The sequence below is a fragment of the Peromyscus eremicus genome, chromosome 12 (genome assembly GCF_949786415.1).
Source record: "Peromyscus eremicus chromosome 12, PerEre_H2_v1, whole genome shotgun sequence".
In the NCBI taxonomy this organism is placed as follows: Eukaryota; Metazoa; Chordata; class Mammalia; order Rodentia; family Cricetidae; genus Peromyscus; species Peromyscus eremicus.
The window spans coordinates 49,699,205-49,724,192 of record NC_081428.1 but is presented as its reverse complement, the minus strand read 5'-3'; the positions used below and the strand labels follow the sequence as shown (position 1 = coordinate 49,724,192).

General features: G+C 36.3%; 1 protein-coding gene across 2 annotated transcripts in view; it reads left to right on the top strand.

The window, feature by feature from the left end:
• Atg3 (autophagy related 3) overlaps positions 1-22,690 on the top strand; it is a 28,196-nt gene extending 5,506 nt beyond the window's left edge. For both annotated transcript variants that reach the window (XM_059277667.1, XM_059277666.1), the window contains 10 exons: positions 2,420-2,469; positions 5,371-5,441; positions 6,976-7,083; positions 11,053-11,102; positions 12,898-12,979; positions 17,489-17,523; positions 17,644-17,799; positions 18,479-18,606; positions 20,955-21,023; positions 22,424-22,690. In XM_059277667.1, coding sequence (XP_059133650.1) covers positions 2,420-2,469; positions 5,371-5,441; positions 6,976-7,083; positions 11,053-11,102; positions 12,898-12,979; positions 17,489-17,523; positions 17,644-17,799; positions 18,479-18,606; positions 20,955-21,023; positions 22,424-22,505 — 831 coding nt within the window. In that variant the 3' untranslated portion in view covers positions 22,506-22,690. The remainder of the gene's footprint in view (positions 1-2,419; positions 2,470-5,370; positions 5,442-6,975; positions 7,084-11,052; positions 11,103-12,897; positions 12,980-17,488; positions 17,524-17,643; positions 17,800-18,478; positions 18,607-20,954; positions 21,024-22,423) is intronic.
• Positions 22,691-24,988: the final 2,298 nt, after the last annotated feature.

Here is a 24,988-nt window from a genome sequence, read left to right as displayed (position 1 = left end):
TTTTGTGGAAAAACAAATGCTGCTGTAACTAACTTAAAGAGTGTTACATGAATTGAAGGTCAGTTGAGGAATAATATTGTTTGCTAAAATCCAAATATTGATTATATCTTGTTGGATACAGTATTAATCTGTATTATGTATTGAAAAATATCAGGAGAATATTTACTATGAGGAAGGTACTATAAGCAATTGGTAGTTTGAAATTTGACTCTAACATGTTATTTCACTTGACTCTTTGAAGCAAGTAATAATGGCCGTTGCTAATGAGCACAGATATCCACATGTGCTAATTATTGGTGCAGCTCTGTGGGTTTCAGTTTTCGGTTTTATTTCATAATGTTTTTGTTATTTTTAAATAGTTACTACCAAAAGACCACGAAATAAAATTAATGTCTAATGATTTGAAGGCAATATAGGCAAAGAATTTCATATATATATATATATATATATATATATATATATATATATATATTTGGCTTGCATTTTCTTAACTTTGTTACTTTGGTGGTGATAAATTCCTGGCAACCACAGGGCTAAAAGTAATAATTGGTTGTGGTAACCCTCAAATGCTCAAAACTGAAGGCAGAGAGAAGCTATTGTTTTTATTTTGGCTTCTGTCATTACATAACTAGTTTAAATAATTTAAAAAATGTGTTAAATGAAAGAAGAAAAAAGTTTATGTTGGGAATAAAGTTGCCATATCTTAACCTTGGTGATATATTATCTTAAAGTAGGCTATTCTCAGAGTGCTTAATGCTTGAATTTTACTCTCAAATGAAAGTAGACTTTTGGATAGATATACTTTTCAAAGGATACTGAGAATATGAAATGTATCCTAATTTTTTACTGTGTAGTAAGTCCATAAATGATACAGATTTCTAAATTAGAGCTGTTGTGAAATAGCAATCGGGAAAGCATGTACAAGTCATTGCAGTTGTTATACTGTAGCTCTGCTTAGCAGACTCTTGTTTTCTGCTTTTAAAAGTCAGATTTGTATCCTTCAGTGAGATTACCTTATATTTATGAGAACTGAAAATTCTTCAAATATTAAATTCTTTTTTTCCTGGGTCTAATTTTTATTTGTGAAGAAAAATGAAAGCTTATAATAATGTTCAGCCTGCTCAGAAAGCCCAAGGAATCCATTAGATCTTTTCTCTCTTTCTTCTCCTTTCCCTCTATATATCTCCCTCTCAGAAGTTTTTGGATAGGTCTCATGTATCCCAGGCTAATCTGGAATTCACTAGGTAGCTGAAGAGGACCTTGAACTCTGCTCCTCCTACTTCCACCTCAGAATGCTGGGATTACAGGCCTGTGCCATCAAACTTGGTGGGATGAGGTGCTGGGGGTCCAGCCTGGAACCCAAGCCTGATTTTGTAGATGTTTTCATAGTTAGTCCAGAACTTAACTTTCCCCCCATTGTTTGTTACTATAATTGTTTTTTCTCCTTAATTCTTTTAAGAGTGTAATAAAACTTTCTATATTGATCTAGTGCTGGGACATATAGCTGATTCCACAGAATGCTTGCTTAGTTTCATGCACCAGGTTTGACCCCCCAGAACCACCAAAAACAATAACAAAATGTTTCTTAAAAATATAATAGAGTGCTGAAGAGATGCCTCAGTTATTAAGTTTACTTGTATTGCAGAAAACCTGAGTTCCATTTCCAGCAACCACATGGTAGCTCACAACCATCTCTAACTCTAGTTCCAGGGGCTATGATGCCTTTTTTGACCTCTGTGGATACCAGAAATGCATGTAGTACAAAGACATACATCCAGGCAAAACACTTAGAAAATAATTCTAAAAAAGTTAAGTAATTAAAAGAGGAAGAAGAAACCTCCACTATGATTTAATGAAATAGGTTGACATTATAGACCTATATGTATTTATTTATTTGAATGTTTTCCTTGAGTTTCCAGTCCTTAACAAGAGTATTTATTGAGCTGCATGATGGATCTTGACACTTGAACTTCATTGCCTTGCCTTTAGTGATTTCATATCAGGTTTGAAGCATGATTTGATGATGCAATTGAATTAAAGATAACAGTGTTTGCTCAGTGTGGTGGCACAGCACTGGGAGGCAGAGGCAGATCATAGGCCAACCTGGTCTACAAAGTGAGTTCCGGAACAGCCAAGACTACACAGAGGAACCAGGTCTTGAAAAGCAAAACAAAAAGATAATAACGTTCTTCTTTCTTCCAAAGTTAACTTGAGTTTTTATAGACACTAAAACTTTAAGTTTACTAATTGAAATAAATCTTTAGGTTGATAAAACAGGTTTTGCACTATTTGCATTTTAATTGATTATTAAGTATCAGAGTTACCCAGGGTAATCAGTTTGGTATTTTGCCACCCTGTACTCAGTGATGTTCAATGTTTCTTTTCTGCTTTTTCCATATTCCTTGCGAACCCTGACTAGTTTGTGGCAGCTGGAGATCACTTAGTCCACCACTGTCCCACATGGCAATGGTAAGTAATGTTGAGTGAAAAGTTGACTACTGAAAGGTGTTTAGCTTTAGATTACAGGCAGTTTGTAAACTAGGTTAGCACATTAAAAGTAGAATGATGAACATAATTTTCTTCATTAGGTTCTTCTACTAAACAGTACTACAGTGATACTCCAAGGAACATAAAGGGAGCATAGGTGTCACGTATTTTACTTTGTTCTGCTAGAACCAAGCATGGGCATACTCAAATCCACTTACATCCTTTGCTCGAGTTTCCTTTGTTCTCTCTAGGTCTGATCTTGTGATTCCTTTAAAAATATGTTTAGGCATTTAATAATTGTGAACAGCTTTTGGACATTTTAATGACAAATGAAGATATTTTGTGGAGTTTACGTTCTTTAAGATATAATGCCTAAACTATAACATCACAGGTGAATCAGAATCATCTAAAGGTGATTCCTCCTTTAGAAATCAACTAAAATCAAAGCCTTGTGGTACCAGTCAAGTCCTGGCTGGGAATAGGCCCATAATGAATTATAACTATTTTTTTCATTAACATTACTTTTAAGTACTAAAGTAATTAATACAAATATACTTTTGAATAAATGCAGTTTTATTACTTTTAAGTACTAATGGTAGGGGAGGGGGCTCTCAAATGTTATCTCAGTAGTGGCTGAACTTTTTATTTAGGTCAAAATTATCTGTAATTAATCAATTGTCTTCATGCATATGCCTTAATATGTATCTTTCTTGTTAGTGATGTTTTTTAATTGTACTAGAAAGATACAGTTCTGATTATTGGGTTCTAGAATGATAAGGTTGTAGTTGCCAGTTTCCTGTTTGGCTGAAGAATTTAATTACCTAAAATATTTTTAAACCATAGTTAGAAAATTCTTCATTTGTGACCTGTTTTAGTTCCTTTCATCATTGGCTTTTATCAATTGCTCTGTATCTCATAGGTTATTAATTCTTATGTATCAAGAAATGCCAGATTGTCAGCTTCATTTATTTGTGTGTGCGTGTGTGTGCATTTCTGCTCTAAATTTTAAAAATCAAGTTCTTGCCATAGGAGCTTTCTGATTTAACATGTTCATGTGTGTGTTCTAAATATTTTGCTACAATTAGGTTCTCCATGTTTTTCAAGTCAAATCAGTATGAAATAAGTTAACACTTATTTGGTTAGAGGAACTTTTTTAGACTTTACTATGGTAGACCTACATTTTTTTTAAAATTGAGAATTCTTTCATGGTGCCTTAAATTATCCATGTAGTTTAGGTGCTGTACATAAAGTACAATGTGGAAGAGTGGTATATATAGACACTATCTTTTAACAGGTATCAGTAGCTAAGATTGTTATGTTTATAGATTAAAAAAATTACTGTGCATGTGAGTGTGTGTTTGAGCAGAGCATGCCAGTGAATGCATGTGAAGGTCATGGGACAATGTGTGGGAGTCAGTTCTCTCCTTCCACCCTGTGGGTGCCAGAGATCAAACTTAGGTGCTCACTCAGGTTTAGTGGCAAGTGCCTATAGCTTCTGAGCTAGCTCACCAGCTTTATTTTTTATGGATTATGATTATTAATATAATTGTACTGTAACTGAGAACTCAGTCACACCCCATGTCAGTGCCCTCACTTTTGTCTGAATTGCTAGGGCCAAGGAAAAATTAATTTTAAATTAGTACTGGAGGCAAATATTTCCATGCTAATGTATTTGTGTATACAAGTGCCATCATGATCTTATTTTAACTTCTTTCCTTAGAATTTCAGGCATTGATGTTGAGTCTGATAGTTGAACTTAGTGAAAGAAGATTATAAGGCTGTCAAATGATATTCCTGGCTTTACCTTGTTCTCAAATCTATAGAGTTCAACTTTAAAAAGCTTGAAAAGGCAGCAGAAACTCAAGTTTATGTGTTGATACTTGTGAAGGCACCATATGCCAGCTCTGTCCTGGCCAGGTCTAGTAGATGGTGCACAGAAGACTGAATAAATTCTTAGTGATGGATGGCAGAAGAGTCAGAATTGCTAGCAGTTGGTCCTGACTCAAAGACGGAGTAGTTGAAGACGAGTCCCAGAGTCACTTGACTTGATCCTAACTCCTCTAGCCTGTTTTCCTGACTGTGAGCAACTCTGACTCCCTTTAAACTTTAGTTTTCTTGTCTATAAAGTAGGAAAAATCTTCCCTGCCTTTTAGTGTTAGAAGAATTTATTGATAATTAATGGCTCATATTAGAGCTGGAAGTCCTGTTATTTCACTCTGCAACTGGATTTTTTTGTTGTTGTTGTTTGCTTTTAAGCATTATTATTCTCAGTATTATCATCTTTGATTCAAGCATCTTTTATCTTTTAGTTCCAATTTTAAACACTGGTAGGAGGAGGGATTTAAAAGTTTAGAGTATGGTCATTGTACAAAGCAATAGTTTTCATAAAGAAATTTTCTTTTACATAGACCATATTCAGCCACCACCTGTTACCCTCTTTAGCCCTTCCCCCTTCTAGGGGATGAGGGAATCTTGCTAATTGTCTACTTTGTATACAGCTTTTTCCATTCCTTGCTCTAATGTCAAAATGAACAGTACTTTGATATTAACTGTCTGATAGATTGTATGATGGAATAGATTATGGAAGAGCTGCATTTTCTTTTTGTTTAGAGGCAAGTACAGTAGTTTCCTAGTTCTATTATTCTACCATTTTTTGCCTAATATTAAATACATATCCCCTCTGTCTGCATCTCCTAATATATTTCACTCATGCTAGTATATGCTTTTCTATGCCTTACTTAATGGCAGACTTCCCTAACAAGTCCTAAAACAATTTCCACAGATATGCAGATTTTGTAGTCTTGAGATTTACATGTGATATCTTCTGTTACATATTGACTTTTAAAATATTTTGTATTTTGGTGCTTTTCACTGTTTTTAAAGGGCTACAGGGGAAGAATTGAAAGTGAAGGCATATCTACCAACAGGGAAACAATTTTTGGTAACCAAAAATGGTAAGCGTTATATCATTGTATATATTAGTAAATTTTTGCACAGTATATTGAAACAACAAAATCCCATTTACAGTTATTTATCCTAATTTGTGCCTGAAGTTATGCTTGAAGCTTTTTACAGATGGAAATATGAAAATTCCATGAAGCTTTGGGTTTTCTGTCCCAGGAATATTTTCCAGTTGATTTTATCCCTTCTTTTTTAGTTCTTTTTACCAAAAAGAACTAATTGTCAAAAATAGTGAAGAAGAGTTCCCCATGGAAACTTAGATTCCTCTTAGTTTTTTAAAGTTGATTTCATAATCAAAATATATTTAGTTGTTTGATTTTAATGTTTGTGTGTTTTTATATAAATGGAATTGCTCCCACCTTTGACATAGAAAAGATGAAAATTAAAGTTTTCATCATCCTTTGCACCATCGCAGGTTTACCCCAGGCACAAAAGCTCTTAAAATAGATGTCGTCTTATTTCTGAAGTTGATTTTTAAAACATCAGAAGAAGATTGTGATAGTCTTAAAATAGTCGTGTAATAATTCTTTGGCTTCTGTTCTAATTTAACTCAACCTGGGAAGGGAGCTCGTGTGTAATAGCAGGTTTTGCAGGCATGGTATCTGTGGGCATTGTCCTGCACATAGGGTCCACATACGGTGGAAGAAAGCTAGCCGGGCTGCGTAGGAAGTGCAGGGTCAGCCTGAGCTATGTAAGGAGACCGTGTTTCCACCTGTTGAGAAACAAAAAGGCCAAGTGTTGGGGATCCAGCTCTGTGGTAGAGGGCTTGCTCAGCTCAAAGCCCTGTGTTTGATATACAGTGCTAGAAAGCAAACAAACAAAAAAATCCCAGCAGTTATTTCTTTTTTACAGTGTATTTATTTTTAAGATTGATAATTTATATCCTGATTGTTTAATCAGGAAATTAAAACAGTGTCTTGAGCATCATGTTTATACCTTATAATATCAATTATAGGTTTATGAAATAATAGTACTTGTTAATTGATACACCTATATGAACATTTTGGTACCTGTGTTGTATTAGGAAGTAAAATTTAGCAGTTTGTTGAATTTTAATCTGTTTATCCTTTGTAAATAACCAGAACTTAAATATGAATTATGAAATTCATATTGACAATTACTTTAGCTTTGTATTCCAGAGGTCACCTCTACCACCTCTCGGTAGACAGGTGGTGTTTGCATATTTTGAGACCAGAACTGTTGGTGTGAAATATTATTCATTAGTTTGGAACTGAGCACTGTCATCTGGCTTCTGCCAGCTGTTCCTCGCAAATCATCATGGTAAAGGAAGACAGAGATGCTTAAATCAGACCCCTTGTTACTTGTCTTCTGATAAAGCAGACTGAGGAGAGATTAATGGGGCGAGATCATGATGTGTCTGTGGGCTGAATGTAATTCTTAAGGTATTTGTCTCATTGGAAGGGAAGGGTTTGTTTGGTAGTATTTTTTTTTTATGATAGAAGCTGTCTCTTTCTGATGTATTTATTATTAGTGAGTTATATATGTATTTGACCTTTTTTTTAATAGTTCCATGCTACAAACGATGTAAACAGATGGAATATTCAGATGAATTGGAAGCTATCATTGAAGAAGATGATGGTGATGGGGGATGGGTAGATACGTACCACAACACAGGTGAGAGGTATACAGAGTGACAGGTATTTAATATAAATTATTTAAAGTTTTTCATCATCTTTTATAATAGGCTTGATTTAAAATTATAAAAAGGATACATAAGGTGCAAGTTTGTCCCCAAAAACTTCACCCTGAAAAAGTAGTATCTGCTGCTTCAATTACAGTTTGAAATATTCATTTATTTTCATTATTGCTATATAGAAGAGAAAGTAAATATAATAAAAAGCACTGCCTGTGCACATGAGTTTGCCCCGAATCTTTTGTGTTAAAGCCTAGAGGAAGTGGTAGGTTCAGCATCATCTTAAACCAGTTCCGTCAGTCATTCTCCCCTGACTGAGTGATGCTCTTAGCCCCTCCCCTCATCTTTCAAAGAATTTTCAGTGCTCTTCATTAGTTTTTCTCATGGCTGGAAGATACGCACATTGGTAGTTGTTGACTGACTGGAATGATTATTTTTAGTATGGTTTCCTCTAAAAAGCTGGAGAAATTTCTAGTTGTATTTTATTTCAGAAGCACTATCCTAAACTTCAAGAACGTACTTATAGGGTCATAGTGCACAGAGCTGAGTAGGTATTAGTATGCTTAGATTGGCAAAAGTCTACAAAAATCTGACATCTAAAAATGTTTGCTTAAGGATACAGAACAAGTAGCATCGTTGTTTGTTTGTTTACTTGGTTTTTTATGGAAAATAACAGTATTGTCCTTCAGTTCATTGAATGCATAAATTCTGATGTTCATTAGAGATACTTGTAGAATTATAACTTTAAGCTGTATCTTAGGATAAGGCAGTGCTCCCAGCTGAAGCCAATTTTCCTTGCTTCACCTCGTTGGGGTTTCATTATTGCCTTTTTCTATTATTGGCCCCTGAATTTGTCAGTTCTTTAGAGGGATAGAACCGATAGAGAGTGTATACTGACATTGCTGTAAGAATAGGTATGCCAGGAGACACTGGAGTTTTCTGGTGTGTTAGAGGAAAACCATGGGATAGAGGAATGGGCTCATTTACAGTTTTTACTAGATCTGGGAGAGAACATGCCTTTTTACCTTCTTTTAGTGATGCTATAATTTTATAGAAAAGATGAAACAAAGCCCAGGAAATTTAATATAATATAAAGTAGATTTAACTATGATATAAATTGTCAGACCTGAGTGAACTCTTCCTCCATAGCCAGGACTTTAAGCCTGTTCTTTCCCTGGATGGAATGTCTTGGGGAAATTTTAAATTGCTAGTGCCTATCCTTTCAGGACCACTGCTACACTGTAATATAAGTAGATTTATTTTAAGGAATTGGCTTATATGACAAATGGATTTTGTAAGGTATGCTCCAGCACATTTGAGAAACAAGGAAGGTGACAGAGTTTTTGCACCCCAATAGATAGGCCTCTCCGCCGATGCAGCAATCCAAATCAGACCAAATTAGAAAAAGCCCTGGCTTAATGGGTAAAGCGTTCCTGGGTGATTCTCTGCCCCGCCCCCTTCTGGGATGCAGTTTAAATACCCTGTGGGAGTGGTCTTGAGCGTCTCTGTGGTTGGTGGGCTTTGGGGAGGGGGGTTAGGGAAAGAGATGGGGGAGAGGAGTTGGGGTAGAGCTTCCACCAGAACATTCTAGACTCTTTGGGTATGTGGATGCCAGGGTGCCAGGGGTTGAGGTGGAGCTCCCACCAGAATAGAAGGGTTGATGTTACAGGCAGTCTACAGGCCTTCCTTTCCTCTGTCCTCCTTTAATTGATTGGATACAATCAACCTACTTTTTGAAGGATGATCTGCTTTATTTAAAACTAGTTTTAATATTTATTCATCATCTCTTAAAAAGTACCTCTACCACAACCTCTGGACTAGTTTTTGACCAGACATCTGGCTATTGCAACATTAACAACCAGACATCTGGCTGTTACAACAGGTTGGCAGAATAAAACATCACAATGCTAGAGTGTGACCGTGTTTAGAATTATTTGAGCTTTCTTTTCCTTTGTCAGTTGTGCCATACTTTTAAAATTAAGGATATTTTAAAAATTATCTTTTTGACAATTTCATACATGTGTATAATGTATCTTGTTCATATCTATTCCCTGCCCCCACTCCCTCAGTTCCTCCCATCATGTTTCCCTTTCATCTTCATGTCCTTTTTGAAAATTCACATGTCCTTGTCATTTTTATTTTATTTTATTTTATTTTTTTTGTGTGTGTCTTGTCTGCATGTATGTCTGTACCATGTGCATGCAGTGGAGTGTCTTGTTCCCTAGAACAAGAGTTTCAAACAGTTGTTAGTTACCATGTGTGTGCTGGGAGCAGAACCTGGGTCCTCTGGAAGAGCAACCAGTGCTATTAACCTCTAAGCCATCTTTCCGCCCACCCCCATTTCTTTTTAAATGACTCACTGAGTTGAGTTAGTGTAGACCTTGTATGCGTGAATGTGGGTCCATCCACCAGAGCTTGGGGAACTCACCAATGGCACCTCCCTCCAAAACAGACAGACAGCTTTACTCTACCTCACTAAGCAGTTATCATACAGTAGTACTCACTGGGGGTGGAAACTCATGAGCACCTTCCATGCTTTAAGATTGGCTGGCTTAATCTTATGTAGGCCTGGTGCAGAAAACCACAGATTCTGTGAGTTCATGAGTGCATTGTCCATTTCATGTCCAGAGAGCAGCATCTCTCAGCATTCCTTCCTGTCCACCAGCTTTTTCTTTCTTTCTCCCTTCCTTGATGTTCCCTGAACCCTGAAGGTGTTGATAAAGACATCCTGTTCAGGACTGAGCACTTAATAGTCACGTAGTCTTAGCACTTTGACCATCATGAATCTCTGTAGGACTGCTTCCCATTGCAGAAAGAAGCTTCTCCAGCTGGTGCCTTGGGGTTGGGTTTAATGGTATACTGTTGCATTACTGTATTTTGGCAGATAGATGAGGTTTCTTTTTATGTTCTGGGTTCAGTAAATACTCTTGTATTATTGGTTTGATTGGCTAAGATTTGGGTTTTATCATCTTGATTGATCATATCTATTGTAGGATTGTAGTCAAACTGTTACAAAATAAAGGCTTGTAGTGCTGGTCTTTGGAGTATGCTATCTTCCATTTGTGAAGGTGAGCTTGTCATCCTTTGGTTGAAGAATGTTAAAGGCATGCCGGTTTAAATTAAGAAAATAAGCTGTACTTATTAGGAGCTAAATACCTTTTGAATTTAGGATCTTTTGGTCTATAGTAACTTTAGGTACTCTCATTTTACTGAGTTTCCCATCTGGTTAAACTGTCCATTTAAGAACTCTGATAGGTTCTTGGGACGAGAATGTTATGCAGGGCCATGGTGTGGTGTTGCTGCTTATCTGCATTGTACCCTCCTATGACAACAGGTTCTGAGGGTGTGCCTAGTGAGTACAGTGAGAATAAGTAACCAAGGTCTCTTTGTATGGATTTTAATCCCAACTTCCTCCTAAGTGCTGTGAGCCTCGAGCAGCTCATTTGACTTGTCTGTCAACTTCATTTCTTCATTGGGAGGAATTGTTACTCTGTTTTATAGGTGGATTGTGTAAGGATTAATAAGACATGGAAATACTTGTAAAGTAAAAAGGTCCATAAGAGTGTGGAGTGGTCTTACTACATTGAGATGTCCAAGATATTTGAAGCAAATAAATAGTATGTCAACATAACTAAAACCTGATTTTGATGAAGGTCTAATTAAAATTAAATATAAGTCATATCATCTCTTGATTTTAGTGTGTATTGTGAAAAACATTCAAATGAACAATTGTAAATGGGTTATTGAATAGGGCAAGTCATGGTAATACAGGTGTTTTTGAGGTATCTTTGGGATTTCTTGTAAAAATTCATTTGTAAAGATTCTGTTAATATATGACTATTTCAAAGTTGTGAGAATTTTAATAAAATGTTTTATATTGTTTTATTCAAGTAAATGGAATGTTTGTAGCTTAATTTTAGTTAATTTTTTTCCTGCTGAATTTTAAACAGGCATTACAGGAATTACTGAAACAGTTAAGGAGATTACACTGGAAAGCAAGGTATTGCTTAACATTTCTAAAGTCAATGACCTAGTTTTTCGTACATATGAATTTTAAATTATATTTGTTTGTTTATTTATTTATTTATGTGTTATTATCGCGCGCGCGTGTGTGTGTGTGTGTGTGTGTGTGTGCAAGCATGTGGAAGTATGACGGATAACTTGGGGTCGTTGGTTCTCTTCTTCCATCATGTGGGTCCCAGGGATGGAACTCAGGTCATCAGGCTTATAACTATTACAAATTACAGTAAGCTACTAGTTTAAGTACATGAAATAGGAGATGGGTAAGTGGAGCATTTGTGAGGGGTATGTTTTCTAATTAGAAGGTGCAAATGTTGTATTAGTATTACATTTTGAAGTTTATTCTAAGCAATTTTATTCTGGTTTTTGTAAAATTACTGGTAATAACATCTTAAATTCTGTTTTTACTCTCTGAGTTGAGACAGGGTTTCACTGTGTCACCAATGTTGGCCTACAGCTTTCCATGTAGCCCAGAGAAACTTTGAATTTGAATTCTGCCTGCTATAGCTTCCCAAGTAGCTGGAATTACCTGTTTGGAGCCAGCAGGCCTGCCTAAAGAAAAATTTTAAACAAACACAGTAATGGTTATTTTGGTGCTTGACTTTCTTGTTCTAAAGGAGGAAGCAGTGTACTAATTTTTGACTAGATGTATGCTATTTGATTTTATTTATCTAGTGGTAAATAAACCCTAAGTAGGCTCTCACTAGCATTATTCTTTCTTAGACATTATTATTAATAAATTGATTGAAAATAATGTTATAATTGTAAGGTTTGAGAACTTTTGATTAATTCAGATAAGATATTGTTAGTAAGTTAGAATATAATAGTGGTTTATACTTCATTTTAATTTACAAATGTATTTAGTTTATAAATGTATAGTTGTTCCCTAAATTGTAAGCAGGCAGGTTAATATAACTTTGATCTAGTTTTGTAATGCTGATGGACTAGTTACCCATAAACGTACTGTTTTGGGCCTGTGAGATGACTCAGTGGGTAAAGGTGCTTACTGCTAGGTGTGATGACCTGAATTTAATCCCCAGAACTCACATGGTGGGAGGGGAGAGCCAACTCCTAAAATTTGTCCTCTGACTTCCATACCCGTGTGGACACACACAAAATAAATGTTTAAAAATGTATGTACTATTGTAGTGAGAGTTCAATTGGCAATAACTTAAATGGTTACCTAAGGTGATTTTACTGCTTATTTTAATGCCCTCTGATGCATCTCAACCACACTACTTAGTATGTTACTTCCAGTGATTTATTTATGAGTTTGTCATTGTCATAGGTATGTGATTTCTAGGGGCCATAAACTGCCTGATTAGATGACCCTTAATTTTACGTTGGTTACTTACCATTGTGCTTAGTGTTCGTTGTGAATGTTTATGAAGATGACCACACTAATGCTGGAGGTTTTGTCAGATGGTATCTTCTAGTAATGTCAAGGCCACCTTAGTTACACTCTGTGGTCCTACATGGTGAAATCCCCTAGCAGTGCATTCCCAGAATGTGTTCTCATCACTAAGTGACCCACAGTTGTAAAACTATTCACAGAAAAAGCACAGTCAGACAGTCAGAGGGAGGAGACTGAGTCTCTTTTCTTTCTGTTGTATCACTAATGCCAAGAACAAGACTGTGCATGTCATGTGCTTTCCAGTCTTCACAATGTTTGTGAAGGAAATAAATATTGCTGATAAAAATTTTATGTTAGGTGTGTTTAATGTTTGAACTAATTCCTATACACTCGCATAACTTAACTGTAATTAATCTCAAAGGACAGTATAAAACTCCAAGATTGCTCAGCACTGTGTGATGAGGAAGAAGAGGAAGATGAAGGGGAAGCTGCAGACATGGAAGGTATTACTATTTTAGATTGGCTTTCTTTCCGTTAGACTGTTGTTTCTGGCATAGTGTTAATTCACATGGATTAAGACATCTCTTCTGTTGGTTTAACAGTTAAGAGCCTAGTGAATATTTTGTTTTATTTTAAATTTTATCAGATCAGGGCACTTTGATTTTAGGTTCCTCTATTTTACTTAGAACATGATTTTGAGAGCATTATTTCTACTAGGACTGTTAGTCATAAATCTAATTCTGGAGGATGCAGTAGATAGCGTCTCATTATGTTGACTTGGCAGGGTTTAAAACACCTGGGCTCCAGAAATTCTTCTCACCTTAGTCTTCTAAGGGTTAGGACTGCAGCCCTGTGCCTTTAGACTTAGAAAGATGGTAGTTTTGTTTTTAAGCAGAATCTCCTTATATAGTCCAGGCTGGCCTAAGGTTCATGATTCTGCTGCCTCAGCCTCATGAGTGCTGGGATTACAGGTGTGTATCATGCCTGGGTAAGAGAGTGAATCTCAGTGGGGACTTTGGAGCTATGTAGAATCACCTTTTGTTCTTTCCATTGTGAAATAACCTCCAGGTTACCAGGTAAGTACCATCATCTACAAAACAACTCCCACATCTAATATTCAGGAAACATTGCCAAAGAGAGGGTGGAAAGATTGTGAGAACCAAAGGATTAGAGAGTTTGCTGTGTTATTGTGTCTTCTAGTAATGTCAGAAGCTACATCCATTAAAGTCTCACCATCATGACTGCCCACATGTGAGCTGAACAAGGACAACACCAATAGACCTACTAAAGTGGATGGGAGGGGGGAGATCATGAGGCCTCAACCCTACACAAAGCTACAGACAACTAAGGAATGCTGGTAATGGGAGAAATAGTCTTTCTTAGGGTTAGAGCACTCCAGTTGGTTATCCAATACCAAATAGCCTTGAAAACATACTTTATAAGTAACATTATATGGATGAAGCAATATAATGTATGTGTGTGTGTGTGTGTGTACACACACACATACATATATATACACACACATACATACACACACACACACACACACACATATATATATATATATATATATATATATATATATATATGCATGTAACAACAGTTAATGAGAAAAGATACCATGAATTTGCAAGAGCAGGAAGGAGGTATTTTGGTTAGTCATTATTACAAAGGATCAAAACGAACCATTCTAACAGAACATTCTATTAGTTCCTTTCATATCACCATGATACATGACAGAAGCAAGGGAGGAAAGACCTATTTTGGTTCAGTTTTAAGAGCTTTCAGTTCGTCATTAGTGGGAAAGACATGGTGGAGTTGACCCTGTTGATGATGTCAGGAGCATATGGTAAATGTCTGTTGACATAGTAGCAGACTAGGAAACAGAGCCGCTAAAAGGCTAGACAATAGCCTTCAAAAGCCCACCCTTACTGACTTGTTCTACAGATCAGGCCCTGCCACCTCAAGGTTTCACAACCTCTCAAAACAGTGCTATCAGAAGGGAAACACTCTAAATACAAACCTGTAGTTGACGATGTTTCAGATTCAAAGCATAACAGTAATAGAATTCTTTCTAAACACATGAATATTCAAAATTTCTATTTTTTACATTTATTTATTTTATGTTTGAATGTTTTTGCTTGCATATATGAATGTACATCATGTTTATGAAGTGCCCACAGAAATTAGAAAAGGGTGTTGGATCTTGTGGAACTAGAGTTGTAGATAGTTGTGAGGCACCATAGCTGTAGGGAACCAAGCCCTGGTCCTCTACAAGAGCAGCCAGTGCTTTTAACCATTAAGCTACCTCTAGCCCCCTCTGTTTCATTCTTACGAGATCTTTCATAGAAATGAAATCTCAGCTATTTAAAAATTGGCGAAGGAGTTGCTATCACCATGTGATGACCTCCTTGTTAAATACAGACTTACTGTATTTAGTGTCTCTATATTATTTGATTTTTTTAAACACATCCTTGTATTTTTCTCCCTTGATTTTTATGACACCGATTTTTCTTCTTTAGCTAACTTTATGCCTTCTGCTAAGGCTTTTATTCTTCTCTACAGCTGTTAAATATTACTTTATCATTGTCAGCCTCCCTCCCAGTTACTTTTTTAAATAAATATGTGTTGAGATTCTGTTTAGTGCTGGAGATAAAACAGATACTATTTTTTGCAATTCTTATTTTAACTAGATAAGAATACAGAAAATACTTAAAATATATAATTGTCAGATGTTTTTCAGTGTTAAAAGAGAAAGATGAGACAAGAGAATAGAATATCTTGGGGAGGACTATTTCAGTATTTTACTAAGTTGGTTAAGGAAAATACTTTGAGAATATACCTGTAATGAAGGGAGTGAACAGGCTGTTTATGTTGAAGAAGAGTATAAAGATCCTGAGGTGGAAATGTGTGGCTTATACAAAGTATTCCATGGCTAGAGGAAGTAGTAGAAGAAGGTCGAGTGGAGTTTGCAAAGAAAGGGAGCTAGATGATACAGTGTAGAAGAAGCAACTGAAGCCATTTTCTAAATAAAATGACGAGATAACATTTTAACAGAATCACTGTGACTGGAGAATTGAGGGTGGTATTGGTCAAGGTTTTCTAGAGTAACAGAACTTATAGAATCTATCTGTCTGTCTATCTATCTATCTATCTATCTATCTATCTATCTATCTATCTACCTACCTACCTGTCTGTCTATCTATCTACCTACTTACCTACCTATCATCTGTCTATCTATCTATCTATCTATCTATCTATCTATCTATCTATCTATCTATCTAAAGGGGGTTTATTAGAATGACTTACAGGCTGTAGTTCAGCTAGTCCAACAGTGGTTGCCTATGAATGGAAGATCCGAGAATCCAGTAGTTCAGTCCATGAGGCTGGATGTCTCAGCTGGTTTTCAGTATACGCCAGAATCCTGAACAAGTAGACTGTAATGCCAGTGAAGGAATGGACTTGCTGTCAAGGTGAGAGCAAGAAGGCAGAGAAGGAGCTTCCTTCTCCCTGTCCTTATATAGTCTGCCAGCAGAGGGTGTGGCCCCTCCCACTTCAAAGATCTAGGTTAGAAGAAGTGGGTCTTTTCACTTCAAATGATTTAATTAAGAAAAAAAAATCCCTCACAAGTGTGCCCAGCCATTTGGGTTTTAGTTAGTTCCAAATGTAGTCAAATTGACAACCAAGAATAGGCATGTAGTGAAAGGAAAAAGACAACAGGAAGCTCTTTTTGATAACGTAGCCAAACTAAAATAAAATAAAAAAATAAATAATGGTAGGTTAGTCTAGGATCTTAATATTGGTAGCAGTGAGAACAAAATTCTGGGAATATTTTGAGGGTCGGGTGAAAGATTTGATGCTGGATTAGATATGAAATGTGAAGGCAGGGTAGTCAAATGTGACTAAATCAATTTTGACTGAATGTCTGGAGAAATGCCATTAACTGAGAGTAATTTGCTTTAAAGGAGTCAGGTCAGTTTTAGATATATGATTTGCAGTGCCCATTAGTCATCCAGTGGAATTGCAAAATAAAGTTAGGTGTCCATGTCCGAACACAGGGAATCAATTCTGGAAAATCTTTGAATCTGAGGAGCTTGTCCTTAGAGGCAGTGTGTTAGAGAAAAGATGAAGTCCCAGGCTTGAATTCTTTCTTCCTTAGGTTACTAAAGTATTCAAAATGTTGCTTCTTTTTCTTTAAGTAGATCTTAAAGAAAAAGATCTTGGTGAGACAAGCAGAGTAGGGAACACTGAAGAAGCAGCAGCAGAGTGGGAGACAGCAGAAAAAGGTGGAAGTCAAGGAAAGAAAGTGTTCCAAGGGTGCAGCAAAAAGTCACAGTGGTTCATTAGTGGCCTGTGAGGTGGAACCCATAGGCACAGTGGAACTGAAATCATGCATAACTTTGAAGAACACTGTAGGCAGCTAGCTGCAGTCGTTACCTTATTATAACTTGACTTCAGTGGTTTCCGTTTCCTGCCATCAACTGAGGCTTGAAAATATTAAATGGAAAGATAATTCCAGAAAAATGACAGTTGTAAGTTTAAAATTGCATGCTTTCTGAGTAAAATGATGATACTTTATGCTGTCCAGTGTCTTTCATCCGTGATATATAAATCATCCCTTTGTCCAGCATATTCATGCTGTAGTCTATATGGCTGTCACTTGTAAGCATCTCAGTTATCATGGCCATTGTCATGGTGTCACAGTGCCGGTGTTCAAGTCAGGCTTATTTACTTCATAATGGCCTCAAAGGGCACAGTATGCCGTTTGGGTATGCTGAGAGAGAGTCTGTAAAGCACTTTAAGTGAGACGGTGAAAGCCCATGATTTGGTAAGAACAGAAAACCTTGTACTGAGGTTTTAAGTTCTATAGTGAGAGCAAATCTGTCTATTAAATTTCAAGAAGAAAAACTTGTGCTACTTTGCTGATAATATATCACACTGAAAAGATTAAGTCTTGAAACATTAAGTTTAACTCAGTTAACGTTTTTCTTCCTTTTTCTTTTTCATATAAGAATATGAAGAGAGTGGATTGTTGGAAACAGATGAGGTTTGTAAATTTTTAAGATGATTTTATAAGTGAACTTGGAGTTAGTGTTTTTAATATTAATAATGGTCTTTCAAAATAATTTTTAATGGCTTTGAATTTTTTCCCATTGTTGTGTAACAGGCTACCCTAGACACGAGAAAAATAGTGGAAGCTTGTAAAACTAAAGCTGATGCTGGAGGTGAAGATGCTATTTTGCAAACAAGAACTTATGATCTGTACATCACTTATGACAAATATTACCAGACACCACGGCTATGGTTGTTTGGCTATGATGAGGTAAAAATAGAAAAGAAATGTAAAGTAAATGCTTTAAACTGGTGAATCTAATCCACTTTCTTTATTAGATCCATGAGTATATATGGTCTTTCAAATTTTTGAAGTCATTTATTTTACAGTTTTATGATATTGAACTTGATTCACATTTAGAATAAACTATTCAGTGTGACTCTGCTAAGTATTGAACACAAACAGTATGTTGCATATTGACTCCTGACTCTTTTCTTCTAAGCTTATCCCTTTAAAGTGTAAGAAGTTGAACTCTGTAGAGTTCCATGTATTTTGCTAGGATTACATCTGTGGAATAGTAAATTTCCCTGACCACTTTTATTCTGCTAATATTGAATTAAAGTATAATTGAAGTAAGACCAACTCATTTAACTTGTCATTTTATGACTGTCAAAAGGAAGAAAAAAAAGAAAGAAAAGAAAAAAGAAATGGGCCTAAGGGATCAATTCTTAAGATTATAGAGTTGATGGATGTAACTTATCTGCTTGTGGCATCTTTGTAACATTAAGTGATGGCTCCTATTACAGAGCCTGAATATTCTGAGTCCTTTCTCAAATGATCTGGTCATTCTAAATAATCTGAAGTTGTAAATTACAAGTGATATGAGGTGATAAACGGGTGTAGGCGAAAAGCTTAAATAGTGGTTTCAGAGCATTTTTTCTGCTTTCAGCAACGGCAGCCTTTAACAGTTGAGCACATGTATGAAGACATCAGTCAAGATCATGTGAAGAAAACAGTGACCATTGAAAACCATCCTCATCTCCCACCACCTCCTATGTGTTCAGTTCACCCATGCAGGTCTGGGTGTGTGCATGTGTGTGGGGAAAGAGCGAGAACATGTGTTGTTTGCATGTGTAAACTTCATGAGATTTTTGGGGGTGTGTAAACATCAGTACCAGAAAATTTACTTTATAAGCAAAATCTCTTTCATCTTTAGAAATGTTCTTTTTATGCTTAGTGTAATATTCACGAGAAAGGAAGATAAACAGTACTGACTTATTTTAAATGTAGTATTCAGAACTTAATTTTATTTCTGTGTTTAGTTATAGATCTATTGATCTTCTCCTTTTAGACAGTAGCTTGGGCAGTTCTGCTGTGGACTCAGCACTCATCTTTTAGACATGCTGTACATGTTGTGAGTGCATCTTTTCATGATGTGGGCTGTAAGGTTAACTTACTGCTTTTTCTGGGTGACCTCCTTATCTCCTCTTGTTGGTTAGTGGGAGGAGATGAGTCTCTACACCCCTTTATTCTTCTCTTAGGAAGTCTTTTCTTTAGCCTTCCCACGTCAAGTGAATGTTGTGCTTTAGCATTCTCTCTGTCAGTGTGTTTTCATGAGGCCGAGTAAAGTGAAGCTGAGCCTAGATACATGATTTGTTTTGAATTTCCCTTACAAAAAAACAACATGCTTGTTTCTTTGGATTGGTAATTTATAACAAGTAATATTCATGATTCACTGAAAAATATTCATGAGAATGCTAATAATCCATTGAAAAATTAGATAACTTTTCAAGAGAAAATTTATTTAGGCGAGCATGGTGGTTTACACTTGTAATTCCAACACTCTTATTTAGGAGACTGGGGCAGGAGGATTGCAAATTCTAGCCCATCTTGGGCTGCATAGCGTGACCCTGCCTCAGAAACCACCAAAGCCAGAAACTGTTGATGGTGTCCATACTTTACACAGCCTCTTTATTTGCTGAACGTTTTGCCTCATGGAAGGCCTGCTTTACTTTTTCCGCTTATTTATATCAAGAATTTTACTATTTCTGTGAAAAGTAATTCATTAGGATTCATTGATCATGGGAATTCATTGATGTTGTTTTGTGTTTGTTTTTCTTCTGGTTCTCCATTTATATGCCCGTGCACAGGACTTGGGCTAATGTGTTAGGTAGATTTACTCTGCCTTCCCTTTCTATGTAGTAAGAACACAGCCTATAGTAAGCACCAGGTGGCCTACTTTTAATTTTAAATTATCTAAAGGCTTTCATTTTTAAGAGTCAATCTGTTTGTTCTCACAGTTTGATGTTTTAATAGGTGCTAATTGAAGGGAATATGTCTGACTGGCATAAGTTTTACTCTGTGAGAACAGACAAGTACTTGATAATTACATTAAACATTTTAATAAAACAAATAATTAAAGGAGGATGAAGTAAAATTTAAAAATCTGAGGCCCTATACAAGAAATGGGGACATTTTTAGGCTTCTCCAAGGGCTGCCTTAGACTGTGCGAGTCCATATAGTCTTGTTTTCCTAGGAACTTCCTCTGTGTCTGAAGGGTTCTTTGTAAGAACTGAAATAGCATTGAATAAGCTAAGAAATGTAGGAAAAGCTGTTCGTTTTGTCTGTTGATGTTTCTTAGTTTATATATCAGATTAATTTGTTGTCACTCAATTTGCAGCATAGGAGAGGTTTTTTGTCTGTGCATGTGTGCATTGGACAAAAATAATACTGTCTTCATGTAAATCCAAAATTTTTTCTTTAAGTAGCATTAGATAATACCCATTAATACAAAGGGAAGGTACAAGCTTGGCTTTGAATCTTAGCTTTTATTGAACCTTCCAGTTACAGTTTTTTCCTAAGCTAAATAAATATTTAAACATATAAGAGGCTGGTGAGATGACTTAGTGTGGGTAAAAGCTCTTGCTACACAAGCCTGAAACCCATTAGGGAAGGAGAGAGTAGAGTCCTGTGACCTCACATGCACATACCCACATTCAAACTCACACACACTTACACAGTAGTAATACCAACAAACATTTACAATCACAAGACTGGAGCTCTCTTAGCTTTTTTCTTTTGTTGATTTGTATACCCTGATATTTATGTTTCCAGAGCAAACAACCATAGCTTCACATTTACCATTGGCAGAGTTTTCCCATGAGATTTTCGGCCTCCATTATTAGAAAGCCGACTGATGCCATTGTGTTTATTGTGATGATTATACCTTTTAGAAATGGCTACTTACTCCAGTGAAAAAGTCTTTGTGGCTCAGCAATGGAGGAAGAGTGTTTTATAGTACAATTATTTTATATTAAAAATTAATCCATGAGCAATTTCCATAGGATTTTTTGGGGCTTGTTTATAAATAAAACCTATTTTGATAGAATTCACCCATGCTAATAAGATGTATTGTTTGCTTTCAGGCATGCTGAAGTGATGAAGAAAATTATTGAGACAGTTGCAGAAGGTGGGGGAGAGCTTGGCGTTCATATGTATCCTTACCTGTATATATGATTGGTGGCAAGTGGCTCCTGTGGAGTTTTGTTTGTTCCTTGTGGAAATTTAGTGTAACCTTCATGACAGAACCTATAATTTGTTTTAGCTCCTCATGTATGGAAGTTCTAGTGAAAATCTAATTTATCTGGGTTGTGTCATACTATGAAAAGTAGGCCATATTCAATAGGTAGACACTGTATCTGTATGCCAGTTAGCTCTGCCTTGTTAAAGACATAATGTTTAGCATGAATGTGTGTTCCCTTCAGGTAGTTAAGGTTAACACACAAATGTGATCCTATCAGGTGACGGTAAGGTTAAGGTTGTGTCAACCTGAGGCCTCCCTGAAGTAAAGAATTCACATTAAACAGGCTAATTAAAAGTAAAATACAACATTAAAAATTTCTCTTATGGAAAAGCATCTTATTCTGGCTTTCCTACTCAGTTCTCTGGGGTGGATAGGAGAAGTAAATTAATATTAATGTCTAAACAACGCATATCCTGAGATGTGTGTCCATATAGGGGTCATTAGAGCACTCATAGTCAGTAATCACCATACCAGGTAGCCTGAATTGGTTTGGACAAAGGTTTGTATTGAATTTTATGACTTATACCATTCAGTGAGAGACACAGGTTGTTCATGCATTAAAGGTATGGTAACCTCTGTATTACCGTGTTCTGTAGGAGAACTTTGGGTTGATTTGATACTGCAACAAATACCAGGAGCTTTTAGTCCAACAAGATTTATTTCTGGAATCTTGCTGTACATTACCTTTCACATTTATCTCTATGTTGAAAGCGAGGTGGCAGCTTAGAATACTACAGGTGATCCATGATAGAGTAATTTTGTTTCCTGTTGAAAATTAGTAAACTCATAATGTTTCTAAGTCCAACAGAAGAAAAACACTTCAACATTTTATTAAATGAAAATAATACAATATAGCTCATTCTATGGTTGTTGAATGTGTGTCCTACATAGTCCCTTATGAAGTATTTGTCTTTGATTTGTTTTTCATTTGCTGCAGTGTTTGTATACTTGTTTCATTTTAAGTTCGTATAAATTCTAGAAAATTTGCAAGCAGTAAAGGTGCAAAGTAAGTGAACAAGTTTTAATATACATGAGTTTTAAACACAGACAACATTGTCCTTATAAATATTGAAGTAATTTGACATGTATGAACTTCTCGTTAAGAAATTTCAAACTCAGATGTTGGAGTAGATGGCTAAGCAGTCAGTTGTAGAACACCTGTGTTAAGTAGATACAAATTTTCATACTTCAATAGATGCAATATAAGATTTTAATCATACATTTTTCTCATAAATTAATAAAAGAGATAATTACTATGATTTACAACAACACTATTTACAAATCTTATTTTCCTTAGCTAAAGACCTTCAGGTATCTTCTAATTTTTTTGAAATTTGTACAAGCTGTCATTCCAACAATAGAATATGACTACACAAGACACTTTACAATGTAGTGAAGAGGAGAGTGTATCCTAATTACTGCTTCTGATTTTTAAAGAATTAATACATAGATGTGACCATTGACCATATTTACCAATAAGTATAATTTCTCTAATAAAGGGACTTATATGTTTATGCATTAAATAAAAACTGTTCCACTACCAGCCTTATTTGTTTAATAAAAATGAGTGTGAAGAAATACTGTTTTCATTTTCTGTCAAAAGGTTATGTAGTAGGATTTCCCATCAGAGGATGATTGCAGAGTCAGGATGGTATTGAACATACAACTGTGTCAGAACTTGTTTTAGAAAGCGCTCCATACCAGGCTGTGTGTTCTTCCTTTTCATTCTTACTCCTTTCCCTGGCTTGCTGTCTTCCCAAATCTGCTTTGTGCTTGTAGTTCATGTTTACGAATTGCTAATTGTATGCCAAGAAACATGCTCAGAATGGTTATTTGTTTCCTGATTTATTGACATCACCCAGATCACTTTTTATTAAGGATTTAGGAATATTTTTCTTAACTCAATTGCCAGTAGCATAGTGGGATATGAAGAGAATTGTTAGTTGTATTGTGTCAGTTTATAGATCTGGGCATAGAGGTTTAAAAAGCAGATTTTTCTGGAATAGCATACTTTAAGCTGTGGAAGAGAACCCAGACCTTTGGCTTCTTTGTTTTGTTTTTAACATTCTACCCAAACCTCTGCATTGCTTCTCAGTCTCTGTCTCAGTTTGTGTAAAGTGGAGTGGCTTACCTTAACTTTGGTTTTGTTTTTATTATTCAAGAATATCCTCTTTAACTTTAAAAGCTTTTATGAAAATTTCATGCACATACACAGTGTGCATGAAATTTTGATCTGACCACTCTCCAATATCACCCTTCAACTCCCTGCCCTTCTTCCAGGACCCATCAACCTATCTTCATCCCAAATTTATGTCTTCATTATCTTTTTTTATTAATAATCTCAAGTCCAATTAGGACTGACCATATTTAAATGATGTGGGGCCACCCTCTGGGGCATGGGCTACCTGTCATCGGCCATATACCCAGAGAAAAGTGACCGTCCCTCACCAGCCAGTAACTGAATAACTCTAAGGAGTGGGCTTTTAGGAGCCCCTTCCTATTCTGGCTGGAGTTTTGACTGGCTTGATCTTATGCTGGTCGTGTGTAGGCAACCATAGCTGTTGTGATGTGATGTGTGTATCAGTATGTCAAGTCTAGATGACAGTAGCATTCCACACTCAACTTAGCATCTTTTGCTCATCCTTTTGTTCACTCTCCCATGATTTTCCCCAAGCCTTGGATGGGGGAGGTTGGTATAGATGACTTACTATTGCCCAATATAAAAAGAAAATTCTCTGACCAAGATTGAGACCAGCATAAATCTATGGGCATAGATATAAATACTAAGAAGGAGGCTTGGCCACTTGACCATTTAGTGACACACCACCAGTAAACTATCCTCCCCTTAAGACCTATGATCTCTCTCCTCACTCTTTTTTTTTTTTTTTTTTCTTTTTTGGTCTGTGTCAGACCTCCAGTCCAATCAGAACAGTTGTTTATCCCCCAATGCTACTGTAGTATCAGTGGGTAACACCCTCTTGGCAGGTGAGGACTGTAGGAGGTCCATTGATGCCTATTCTCTTGCAGTAGCCTGTGTGAGCACCTTCCAGCACTGTGAAAGCTAGCTAGCAGGGAGAAGGTTTCCTGGTCAGTCTGGGATTGATTTCTCAATGTATGGAAACCAAAGTGGGCAGTGTCGTCAGAAATATGGTTTGATATTTAGTTATGGTGGGCAACCAAGAACAATGGCAGTAACAAGTTATTCTGGGTACTTCAAGTCCTCTGTCACCAATAACTCATAAGGGAGGTATCTTGTGCCTAGCATTTAGATTTTCTTCATCAGCGCATATCTTCTGAGAGCAGTATTGTCCACCCTTGCAGGGTACCTCTGCCCAAACTCCTCCTTTTTTTTCTATTTTTTAATGAGCTTATTAACTAGTGTGTTTCCATAAGGCTTCTTTATACACCCTTAACTTTGATGAACCCATTCCCTACCCTCTGGTTTCTCCTATCCTCCACTCCCACCCTCACTTAAACCTTTAACTCAGTATCCCCAACTTCCATTCTTTTATGCTACCAGTGTTCTGTCCCCTCTACTTTATGAACTTGGTATGCAAGATCATAGGTTTCCATATAGCTTTTTCATAGCACATTTTAGCTAAGTCTTCCCCCACCCCCTCCACGTTTGAACCTTTCCACCCTCGGCATTCTCACGCTGCTTGGATTCTATCTGTACTTTAGTATTGTACTCAATTTCCACTCCCAGTGGTCTGTTGATAATTACTTGGCTTTCACATATACCCCAAGTTAAACATAAAGATGATTCAAAGCTGGAATCCACATAAGAGAGAGAACATGCAGCATCTGCTTTTTTGATCCTGGTTGGCTTCAGTGTGATTTTTTTTTTCCAGTTTAACACAGTTACCTGCAAGTTTG